Source organism: Nicotiana tabacum, chromosome 10 (assembly GCF_000715075.1).
Source record: "Nicotiana tabacum cultivar K326 chromosome 10, ASM71507v2, whole genome shotgun sequence".
Classification (NCBI taxonomy): domain Eukaryota; kingdom Viridiplantae; phylum Streptophyta; class Magnoliopsida; order Solanales; family Solanaceae; genus Nicotiana; species Nicotiana tabacum.
In genome coordinates this window covers 132,286,010-132,298,946 of record NC_134089.1, presented here as the reverse complement: position 1 = coordinate 132,298,946, position 12,937 = coordinate 132,286,010, and the positions used below count along the sequence as shown (strand labels likewise).

Here is a 12,937-nt window from a genome sequence, read left to right as displayed (position 1 = left end):
AGCAGTAACTTACTATAGTTGATTGAATTCTACTAGCAGTGAAAAAATCTTTGCAGTATATAGCTCAAAACTCTTTGATTTTTTGTGTACTAACTAACCATACAAATTCCCAAGGCATCAACCACATGAAGGATTATGTATATACTAATATGGATACTAGTGTAGCATTACAAGTGCAGCTCATAATCCATGGCATTTTACACTAGTTAGATAGCATGTGATCGAGTACATATACATGGTTCAGTTGTACGTACAATAAATTCTGTTGCTTATCCTATTTTTCCAATTTATATTTTACAAGTAGATATGTGGCTTGATTGTTTGCCCTGTTTCTCAAAGTTTTGGGATAGTAATCTGTAAAAGTCCGTCCCTGCATTGTAAAACACTCATGAATTTCAGAATTTTGATACAAATATTTATGTAATGAAACATTCCAAAGATCTTTCTTCTTGACTCAAAATAACAGGTAAATGATACTAACAAGTTTTGACAACTTACACAAATTCAGCTGAGACGCTATCCTTGTTGGCATTAGTTGGAAGAGGCCAGAAAACCCGATAAGGTCCCTGTACAATCTCCCTTTTGTGATAAGACGATACGGAGCCATTCGAGTATGTTGCCACTTTTGACCATTGTGTTGAACGATTTCCAGAAACTATTAAGCTGTCGAGGAAATAACACTCGTCTATTAGACGAACACGAATTCTGAATTCAACGCTGCCTCATTGCAGAAGATGCACTTTTAAGATGAACTTTATGTAACATGATCATCCCTTATAATTAAGGGATGACAGTGGAACAAAAGACTAATGGATAATTGCAAGTTATTTACCTTTTATCACTGATTTCTACCTTTATATCATTGATATTGACACCAGGAAGTTCTATCAATACGATGTACATGCATCCAGATTCTGCAACATCCATCCTAGGACACCATTCACTTCCTGTATTAGCAAAACAAAAAGTGAACTTTTAAACATTCTGAAGAGGCTGTACGTAACAGCTCAGCCCACACGACTTTAAAACGCGTCCCTAGGGTCTAAGGACTGTCTACTTATATATCCAACATCTCTCCCTCCCGTGTTTTGTCAATGTGGGATTCGCCTAGGGTGTCACATTGTACCCTCAATTTCCAGAACAAAAAAGCACTACTGCAATACATTATTAATTCCAGCAAAAAACGCCAATCAAAGCAAAACATCATCTTTGTTTACCATTGGATTGAAGTCCATTTCTTCTTTCTTTCAATTGGGAGCGCGACTTTTCATTAATTCCTGTACTTGGCCTAGATAATTTTGGAGCTTCTGCTGCAGTTTGATTGTATTTGCAACCTTGTGCAACATACTGGAATTCCTTATTAGTAGGTCTAGAATACATTGGTCCTTCAGAAGTAATAGAACTCCTTTTTGTACAACCATTGGGCTTTAAAGGAGATGCAGATTCTTTTTTTCTTTTTTTTATCAAATTCAGTACCACTTCCCTGTCCCACGACAGAAAACGAAGTAAAACATATATATAAGGTTGCTGAAAAGATTGCATAAAATCATTGAAACTGAGGAATGATGTTTCCATTTAGTTATGGACAAAGTAGTTCGGACTCTCCGAAAATATGGCCAGATACGTGTCGGATCCTCTAAAAGTAGTGCATTTTTGAAGGATCCCACGCAGGTACGGCTATATTTTAGAGAGTCCGTGCAACATAGGTTACGGAACTGTTCACTTGAATTGAGCCTCATGAAACAAGCTTGAGAAGTGGAACTTTGTCGTGCATAATTCATTCTGTTATCATACCTAGGAATCGCAGAACTCAGACTATTGCTACAGCTCCGACATTTAAGAAAGTAAAAAAGCCAAATATTACATAAACAAATAACATAACAACAGAGAAAAGAGAGTAGATTTCATTAATAAAATACAAGTTGATATTGCTTTCATTCGATTTTGCTAATAAGATGAAAAGCCTAATACTAATTTGCCACTAACGCTTTAAAAAATCAAAAATCAAAATGAAGAAAGAACCTAGAGCACGTTCTGGTTTCTTACCTAGAGTTTTGGTTTAAATTTGGCCACACTAAGTGCACCAATACCCCACTCTTCAACCATCATGTGTCAAATAATATTTAATTAATACTTCACTGAAATAAGTTACTGAACTAACATGTTTAAGTTTGATCAAGTTCATGAAAATTGAATTCATAACAGAAAACTAGAATTAATGAAGTCAAAGGGCAGAAGAATGATTTAAGTAGACAGGGGAAACGAACAATTCTAGTATATTTACCCAAATAGCCGGTCATATTAATGGTTTATTTTTTCTAGCCATATACATGGATTATACACAATTATATATATATAAATTATGCTTATATTAAACATTCACCGGTTATATTTAGTTTAAGCGGTAGGGTGAGTGGCTATTTGGGTTAATTCTTCTAAATTAAAAGCAACTTTGTTTGGTACTCGTTATAGTTTTTTAAACAAAACTAGGGGTGGCAATTTGAGCACAAACTCATTCAACTCGCCCAAGGTTAGGCTGGTTATTGACCCATTCATTTGTTCAACTCAGGCTGAAGTTTGACTGATTTTTAGGTCAAATTGATTCACGAATAACTTTTGGGCAGCTCATTGACTCATCAATTTATTGACTCAGTCCATTTGGACTCCCCCAAATCAGTCCAACCGGCACATTTGGCACCGATCTAAGGGAAAAAGAGTTGATAGAATATATGAGTCCACCAAACTATATAGAGACCAGGTCCTATATAGGTTTCCACAAATAAGGCTAATGCAACTGTAGATAAATGGAACATGGAACTTTTACGTGGAAAAATCCCTGCTCAAGGGGATCAAAAAATCACGACCGACATTGGTAGGATTTCAACTTCACTATGAGAAATCTTTAGATTACAACCTATGCAACCTAGGAATTAAACTCTTAATCTCTCACTAACTTGTAATACACCTATTACAAGCCACTTTGCAATACACCTATTAGAAAGACTTCAACTCATGACTAACTCTAGTCACGACACAAACGCTAAAGGTTTATGGTTTACAAAGGGTTCCGAATTAAAGCTTCTAGATAATCAAAGTAGGAATTACAATGAAGAACAATTACAAAGTTACAACTCAACTAAGGACATACAAGAGACTTGCTGTAGGAACTGGTCCGTAGTGGTGTTGTACTTTGTTCTTGATACACTTGAGAATTGAATGCTTGATTGACAAATGCTTAGAATGCTTGAATGAATTCTCAAGTGTTCAAGTGATGTTTTGTTGTAATATTTATTGTTAATACAACTTGGATGATATCACTTGAATGATGTAAATACTTGGTTTGTACAAGGTTCTTCCCAATGAGAAGTGACTGCTACACTATTTGCGTGTACAGTACAGGCAGACACTTTCCAGCTGTAGAGAGTTGACTTCGTACTGCTTTTAGGGGAACCCAAGGGGATCAGGTCCCTGTGTTGATTCTTTATCTTCTGAAGTCATAGCAACTCACATTAGCTTGAGTTCGTTGATTGAATTGTGTACCAAATGTATCAGGTTCATTATCTAATTCTTTGACAGTAAATTTATTACATCATCAAAACATGAGTCTATAAACCCATAAATTTCCCTCTTTTGATGATCACAAACTTAAAAATTGACAATCATATTTAGAGCAACAAAAACCAAATAAAGTAACAGGAACTTTACAAGTTTCCCCTGACTTTGTGCTTCCTCCTTTATCAGTCCATGCTTCTTCTTTACTCCTTCAATTTTATCTACTTACTTTTCCCCCTTTTGGCATCATTAAAAATACACAAACAAGCAAATAACATAAAGAAGTCTAGCCTAATTAACTCATATCACTTATGTGCACACAAACATGATAGAAAAGAGAAGCAGAAACACATAAGCATTTACAGCAAAAGAATGAGAGTATTCATTAAACAACAAAAAACATAAGCACTTGCCTTTACAGTAAAAACAGATTTGGACTGTTTACACGGGAGCAGCACTAGTGATTTCTATCCCTAAACCAAAAAAAACAGCCACCAGAATCATCATCAAAACACTGTCAAGAGAGATAAACTGGACACTGGTCACTGAGAGATATGCCTAGGGGACACTAGAGGAAGAGGGCTTGGAAGAGGCAGCAAGCGTGTTAAGAACGAGATCTATCCGAGCATTGGCGGGCATTTGCTCAGCAAGCAGTTTCTCCCTCAGGTTCTCAATGTTGCCTGAGATCAACATTCTCCTTAGTCGGACGAGCAACCTCTGCATCTGAAGAACTGAAGGACCCTGGTGCCTCTTGGGCCTGGCTGAGCTGGGTCTCTAATATGGCATTCCTTGCTTTCAACTTTATAATCTCTTCAGTAGCACTATTTAGAGCATTTATAAGCTGGGAGATCGTTGAAGTGCTTCCTACCCCTCCAAATTTTGTCTATACACTCACATTCCTCTAGAGTAGTTTTAGAGATAGTCTGCTTCTTAGTCCCCATCTTAGGATGTCCCAAAGGCACTTTAAAGAATTTGAAGACACGCGTGAGGAGAAATCCATAAGGGAGACCATGATTTCCATCTTTAAATGCTGCCACCTTTTGCATATGCTCAATCATTATGGCTGGCGGATTAACAGTTTGGAACTCATTCAATGCTTCTACCAGATACAGATCAGCCTTGGATGTGATGGACCTCCTCTCAGCGCGAGGAAGAAGGACCTTGTTCACCAACTCAAAAAGCAGCTGATAAACAGGAAGCAAAGCTTTCTTATGCATCTGTTCCCCCTGCTGCACTGCTCTCTCCTTGATTATAGCATGCCTAAAGTTTGAGCCACAGGCACCACTAACAGAAGATAGACCTTTAATAGGAACTTTAAGTATGTCTCCTAACACAGCAGAGTCCATAACAATGTCTACGCCATTTACCAGTGCGCAGATGTGATCAGATTTAACGGTAAAGAGGTCTGCATAGAAACTTTGAACCTCTTCCTCATAAACCTTGGGCACATCCACCTTGAATAGGTTTGTCCACTGTTGGAACTCAACCATCTCAAGCACTTGACACATTCCAGCCATCTCAGTGATCTCAGGGTCAAAAGTATGACCCACAATATTTTCTGATACCTCAACCTTTCTTTACCAGATATACTTCCACTTCTTGCATTCTTCACAGAACTAGGTTCTTTCACATCCTCCAGTTTCCTTTTCACAGACTTTTCACTAGACTTAACTTTCCCACTATACTTCACTTGCATATCGCAGACACAGACTCTTCTACCACCACTTCCTTCAACTTGCCACTATCCTTTACTAACTTTTTACTGGGTGTTCCAACAACATCTTTTGAAGTACTCTCAGTAGATTGCTTCTTTTTCTGAGACTTCTTGATCAAAGAACTTGGTTCCTTTGTGGCTTCCTCATCAACTTCCACAACTGGGATATTCTTGTCACAAACAACTTCACCATCCTTCACTAGCCTTTTCTTCTTCTTCCTGTTACTTCTCTTACTCTTCTTAGCGCAGACTCAAGAGTCTCCTTCTTCTGCAACCTTGTGGTAGGTCGCTTAGAAGGGGGATCAGGAGTTGCTACTGGACTCCTTACAATAATGAACGCACTCATAGCAACATCATCTTCATCATCATCATTGGACCTCATAACAGGAACCACTACTTTCAAGGGCTTAGCATCAAAGTGAGGAGAAGAAGCAGGGTCAAAACTGACCTGGGAAGATGATTCCTGACCTATTTTCCCAGAAGAGGGGTCAGGTCCATCAAGAGGGGTCCCAGTAGCCTCTTCTGGTGCAGGTTGTTCAAAAAGCACCATTACTCCTTCTCCCACCAAGGAATGAGTTTCTTCCCCCTGAGACTCAGGCATAGTAGAATTTTCCTTCCCAATAATTCCCTCAGCAGTAATAGCCAACATATTTTCTATGGGCATCCCTCTCTTGAGGTTCCATAGGAGCAACAACAAAAGAGATAGGAGTACCTGTAGATTGATCAGAGTTTTCCTTAGAATAGAACCCTTAGCACTTTTAGGACTGATCGTTGAAGCTTTTTCTATTGATGGAGACTTACTTTTTTCCTTTAGAACTGGAATGTCATCTTTACTCTGGTCTTTGAGTGTCTCAGGCAACAAGGAAGACAAGCTTTCATTCTCAGGGTTGTCTGAGTTCTCAGCACTTAGAGGATGAGTAGAGTCGGCGGGAGTAGAGAGAGGGATGGAGGTTGAAGGAGAAACTAGTTTAGGGTTATCTATTTGAACAGTGGTGGAAGAAGGGATGACTGGTGTTGTTTCTATAGAAGAAGACTCGAGGTGTTTCTCTTTAGTGGTAGGAGGGATTGTTTGATCCTCAGCCATGGTAGAGGATTTAGCTTGAAGGTTCTAGAGAGACTGAGGTGACATACAGAATCTGGAAAGGTTGATAATGTGGCATTATTTTTGTTTTCTTTTGAGATATGTATGAGAAAAGCAAAAGACTACTAACCTGTGGCACAAGAACCGGGTTGTTGACCAGTCTTTACAAAATGCTCAACCTTCTTTTACCGCCCATGCATTACCTCAGTAGCTTCTATAATCATCATGCGTGTCTACTTGTAATAGTATAGAAGTGAGTTAGACTTGGCCGGAAAACACTTTAGCTAATCTTACCTATATGCGATTTTCATAGTATATGGTAGGAATCAGGTTCTCAATTAGGCTTTATTAGCCCAGTTCCAGCCTGTTTCTCTTAAAGTATTCTTTGCTTAGGGCTTTGGTGAAGATATATGCAATTTGGTCTTTTGTGCTGCAAAACTTCATACAGATAAGCCCTTTTTCCACATTATCTCTGAGAAAAAGATGTCTCACATCAATGTGCTTGGTTCTTTTATGCTGGACTGGATTTTTGGCCATGTTGAGTGCACTTGTGTTATCACACAGAAGAGGTACATAGTTAGTATACACTCCAAAATCTTCCAACCGTTGTTTGATCCATAGAAACTGAGCACATCAGGAGGCTGCAACAACATATTTTGCTTCAGTTGTTGAAAGAGCTACTGAATTTTGCTTTCTTGTGCCCTATGAGATAAGACATGATCCCAAGAAGTGAGCCATACAGATGTGCTTTTCTTATCCACAAGATAACCTATATAATCAGTATCAGCATATCCAATAAGATTAAAATTATCACCTAAAGGGTAGTACAGAACCATGTCCTGTGTTCCCTTAAGTATCTCAGGATTCTTTTGGTAGCCTTCAGATGAGATTCCTTGGGGTTTGACTGAAACCTTGCACATAGTCCCACACTAAAAACAATATCTGGCCTACTTGTAGTAAGATAAAGGAGAGATCCAATGATCCCTCTATACATTGTTTGATTCACAGAAGAACATGATAATTATAGACCTGAACGAATCCGGTCTACTTGTAAGTGATTGACACTTACATTGCCACTGCTACTTGTCAATTTTTCCTCTTGCAAAACCATTTTCTAAGCGAAACTTTGACAACCTCTCATACCAAGCTCGAGGAGCTTGCTTTAACCTATACAGTGCCTTGTCCAATTTGAACAAATATTCAGGGTGTTCATGACATTCAAAACCTGGAGGTTGCTTTACATAGACTTCTTCCTTGAGGAAATTCAGAAGTGCACTTTTGACATCCATTTGGAACAGAGTGAATTCTATATGTGATGCAAAGGCAATGAGGATTCTGATAGCTTCCATACGCACAATCGGAGAAAAAGTCTTTTCATAATCAATTCCTTCCTCCTAATTGTAGCCTTGGACCACTAGCCTTGCCTTGTTCCTTATAGTATTTCCATGTCCATCAAGTTTATTCCTGAATACCCACCTGGTCACTATGATGGTCCGATCCGAGGGTCTGGGTACCAGGTGTCATACTTTGTTCCTTTTAAATTGATGCAGCTCATCTTGATTGGTTGTGATCCAATCTGCATCTTTTAAGGCTTCCTTAATATTTTTGGGCTTTATTCGGGAGAGAAATATTGAGAAGGTAAGTAAATTTCTGCTTTTGATTTGGTTTGGACTGTTGAATCCAGAGGAGTAGTTATGTTTTCGAGAGGATAGGAGCTTTTGTGTTTCTAGTTGGGCACTTGAATTTCATCTGTAGAGGAGCTGGGTAAGCCTGACTGGTTCCCTTGTATCTTTCTTTCTGCTACCCGTGGAGTACTTTGAACTGCATCAACCACTCTTTCTTCAGCTTCAATGGTTATAATTGTAGTACATGGTTCCTCTCCGGCTGATGAGGAAGAGATTGCATTGTCTTCACCTGTCTCCTTCACTTGACTCATCATATTTACCTTTCCATTTGCTATATCAATGACCTCTCCTATAACCAGCAGAGGCTATCCATCTTGATCATCCTTCTTGCTCTCCTCACATGAGAGATAGGACTCGTCAAAGATTACGTGTATACTCTCCTTGTCACACCTAGAACCTGGGAGGCGAGACCGGCACTCGGTGCCTCACTTAACCTAGTGTACCAACTTGCGACTGATGGACTCTGAATATATACAATGTCATACTTTGGCCATGGGGCCACATTGCAAGACAATTTTCGAAGCAAAATATAAAACTGAATGGAAACTAGCGCTGACTAAATATCAATATAAAGTCGAGCCGACAAGGCCGTCATAGCTACTACAGTTGACAATCCAACAAAATATACAAACAAGGCCTAGAAGCCCAATATACTGCACTAACTAACAGGATATGTCTACAAGCCTCTACTGATGGATGTACAGTGATTAGAATAGGGCCCCGACCTACCCATAACATATATACATATATACACAAAATGTACACAAAAATCTAGACCCGACAACTCCGAAGGACGTGGAGTTTACCGATCAGGTTGAACTCGGGCAACACCTACTGAGGAGGTCTACCCATCTGTTTGTCTGCACCTGCACGCATGAAATGCAGCACCCCTAGAAAAGGGACGTCAGTACGAAATAATATACCGAGTATGTAAGGCAATAAAATAACTGAAAGCTGAAACTGAACTGATAATATGATAACTGAAAGTAACTGGGAGACAAAGATGATCTGGAGATATACTTACCTACTGATAATGAATCAACTCTCTCAATATAGTAAGTAAAATAAATGTCCGGCCCTATAAGGCTCGAAACGTGTAACTACTCTAACGTAGTAGGCTCGCTCATAGATGCTCGGCCATACTAGGCTCTGTATCTCGGCCATTCTAGGCTCGCTCATAGGTGCTCGGCCATACTAGGCTCTGTATCTCGACCATTCTAGGCTCGCTCAGAGGCGCTCGACCACAGTAGACTTAGTATATAACTTACGATCTAATCGGAGGTTGCCCAATAGGGGCCTGCCCACCGATTATAGCTCGATGGTGGTGAAAATATTGTAATAATATATATATATATAGACTCTCTGCTCTCTTGGATGAAAGAAGAAATTACTAAACAAAATATAAAATCTCGATAAGGGAGAATACTATACACACCCTATGATCTCTTGACTGGAAGAAGACAATACTCAATTGAATATAATGTCCCGATAAGGGAGAATATTGTAACTTATGAGACTAGGATAATGTATATAAATTCGAGAGTATGAACTTCTCTTTATGCCTCATCATCAAACACATCTAGTTACGAGATCATGCCAAAATGAAGGAATGGCTTAGCCTTAACATACTTTATCACAATTTTTCCAATCACCAAGTTGAACTTGCCTCTTCTCACCTTAATCTACAACAACGATAATAATAATATCATTAAGTTGCAAAAGGTACAACTATCGCACAACGAACGACAAGCTTATTTTTTATAAAAACGGGCAGTATCTCCCCTATAATCCTTACTTCCTCCAAATTCAAGATAACACAAATAACACAACAAAAACATATATACATTAATTTCCAGCTTTATATACACCATAAAATACTACAAAACATCCCAACACATCACAATCTCTTCATACAAAAAAAAACGACCACCGTAGTAGTGTCAAACGACCAGGAAATATATTGACGAACGACCAGCCCACAACTCTACATATATATGGTGTTTCTCCACACCCTTCCTCCTCCAAAACTCCACAAAATAGTAGTAAAACATGTAACCCAATTGCAACACAAAACAGTCTGCTACAAGTGAATAACTCGAACTCACGGCTACCGATCACCATTCCTAGATTTCTTACAACTATAGAATGACTTACCATGAATTTACAGCAGAAAAAATGGATGAAAGAGAGCAGTAAACTTACTTTGTTTATCAGATAACTCAGCTCCTATCTTGGTTCTTAAAACTGTAGGTTTTGCCTCTAATTAGAACTTGAAAGGGAGAGAAAACCAATTAGGGTTTGTGGGTAATTTTTGGGAGGAAGTTTGCAGGGGTTTAGGTCTATTTATCTGTGATATATAATGAAGTTTATATTGCAGGAGATAATCCCTTAAATGGGATCTTCGGCTGACCCGAACTTGCCTCTTTTTGGGCTCTCATTTAACCAAGTAGGTGACACACCTACTTGTCACCAAGCAGCCTGCACAGTCTCGCAAAAATGCATGTATCTCTCTCCGATGTCGTAATGATAAACGGTTTAATGCGTTAGAAAATAGACTCATAGAGCTTCAATTTGATGGGTGGAACACCCTATAAATCTAAGTATATTAGGAGAAAATCATAGTTACATTTGACCCAAATTTTCAGTAAAACTTATGAATGTAACTTGTGATGATTTTCATCAACTTTTGTTCCACAACTCGCTTGAATTCAAAACAAAACACACGACTACCATACGACTAACCTAATTCATAACATAACCTTCTTATCGTGTTAAAAACCCTAGTCTCACCCCAAAAGTACATGTTATAACATTCCTATCTTGTCGACTTTCGACGAAACATTATTTTCTTCAATTCCTTTAGCTTCTGAACCTTCCAACCCTCTTGGTACTTGTTGTTCATGATCTTCAATATATGTAACCTCCGAGGTAGCATGATTAACTTACTTTATCTACTTTCAAATATTATCATCATTTTTAGTCCTACATTAGCTTGCTTACGATGCACTTTTACGTATGAAAGTATAGGGTATAACAGCATTCCCCCCTTGGGAACATTCGTCCTCGAATATTTACTCTTGGAGACTTTGGAAAATTCTGCTAGGGTATCATCTGTACACTAGACTAAAACCAACTTGCACGCAACCAGATAACATACTATGCTGGCCACACATGGCCAATGTCTTTAAATAACAACACTTTTCCTCACACAACCGTAAATCATAAATACTGAAAGTCAAAAATAAGAGCTTACCTGATGACCTTATAGCGTGAATAGAGTTGTGTTGTAGCATCCTATCTCGAGCCATATCTTCAGTTTGAAATAGATGGGGGTATTTAAACTTCATTTCTTCCTCTGCTTCCCACGTCATCTCTTCCATATTGTTGCTTCTCCACAAAACCTTCACGGAGGCTACCTCCTAATTTTGTAGCTTACGGATTTGTCGGTCTAGGATGGAAACTGGAATTTCCTCGTATGACAAGTCCTCTGTAATCTGTACATCATCCGTGGGCACCAATCGGGTAGGAATGCCAGTGCACTTTCGTAGCATAGATATGTGAAAAACTGGATGGACAAACTCCAATTATGAGGGCAACTCTAACTCATATGCTGCTTGGACCACTCTCTGAATGATCCTATAAGGCCCAATATACTGTGGGCTAAGCTTGCCTTTCTTGCCAAACCTCATCACGCCCTTCATAGATGATACCTTTAAGAATACCCAATCACTAACCCCGAACTCTAAGTCTCGTTGGCGCACGTCAGAATATGACTTCTGATGACTTTGAGCTGTCAACAGTCGCTCCCGGATAAGATTTACTTTCTTTATAGCCTGCTGAACCAGGTCTGACCTATGTAACCAGATTCTCCAACATCAAACCACCCTATAGGAGATCTACACTTACGCCCATGCAAAGCCTTGTACGGAGCCATCTGGATACTGAAGTGGTAATTGTTATTATATACAAACTCGATAAGAGGTAGATGTTCATCCCAACTTGTAAAATCCAACACACATGCTCGTAACATATCCTCGAGCATATGAATTGTGTGCTCGGCTTGTCCATTTGTCTGTGGATGAAAAGTTGTGCTGCGATTCACCTAAGTCCCTAGACCTCTCTGAAATCACCTCCAAAAATATGCTGTAAACTGGGCCCCACGGTCAGATATAATAGATACTGGTACTCTATATAGCCTCACTATCTCCTTAATATATAACTTTGCATAGTCTTCTGTTGTATATGTAGATCTAACCGGCAAGAAATGGGCTGATTTCATGAGCCTATCGACTATCACCCATATAGAATCGAACTACGATGAGAACGAGGTAAACCCGTGACAAAGTCCATGTTTATTGCCTCTCATTTCTACGTCGAGATCTCTATAGTCTGCATTAGCCCTCCGGGCTTCTAGTGCTCAACTTTCACTTGCTGGCAACTAGGACATTGGGCAGCAAACTCAATAATGTTCTTCTTCATATTGTTCCACCAGTACATATCCTTAATGTCCTGATATATCTTCGTCGACCAAGGATGAATGGAGTACCACGAATAATGTGCCTCTGACATAATCCTGTCTCGTAGCCCTACTACATCTGGAACACACAGATGACCTCTGTATCGGAGAATCCCATCTCTTTTGAGCTCTAACAACGGATTCTTCTGCTGCGGAACTCGCTCTCTCAACTCGACCAACTCTGGGTCCTCGTACTGCATGTCCTTGACTTCAGCTATGAGAGATGATTTTGCTGTGTTTTTTAGTACAACTCCACCATCGTCAGAATCTACTAACCAAACCCCCAAACAAGCCAATTGATGAATCTCTCTAGTTAATTGTCTTTTCTCGGCCTCTACATGTGCTAAGCTACCCATAGATCAGCGACTTAAGGCATCTGCTACAACATT

At 39.2% G+C, this 12,937-nt stretch overlaps 1 protein-coding gene across 1 annotated transcript in view; it reads right to left on the bottom strand.

The window, feature by feature from the left end:
* Window positions 1–287: 287 nt before the first annotated feature.
* The window catches only part of LOC142164909 (uncharacterized), a 44,655-nt gene continuing 32,005 nt past the window's right edge, over window positions 288–12,937 (bottom strand). Inside the window, exons 2-6 of the mRNA XM_075223611.1 lie at window positions 1,676–1,827; window positions 1,218–1,445; window positions 833–947; window positions 499–663; window positions 288–370 (exon numbers count right to left, since the gene is read on the bottom strand). Coding sequence (XP_075079712.1) covers window positions 334–370; window positions 499–663; window positions 833–947; window positions 1,218–1,445; window positions 1,676–1,827 — 697 coding nt within the window. The 3' untranslated portion in view covers window positions 288–333. The remainder of the gene's footprint in view (window positions 371–498; window positions 664–832; window positions 948–1,217; window positions 1,446–1,675; window positions 1,828–12,937) is intronic.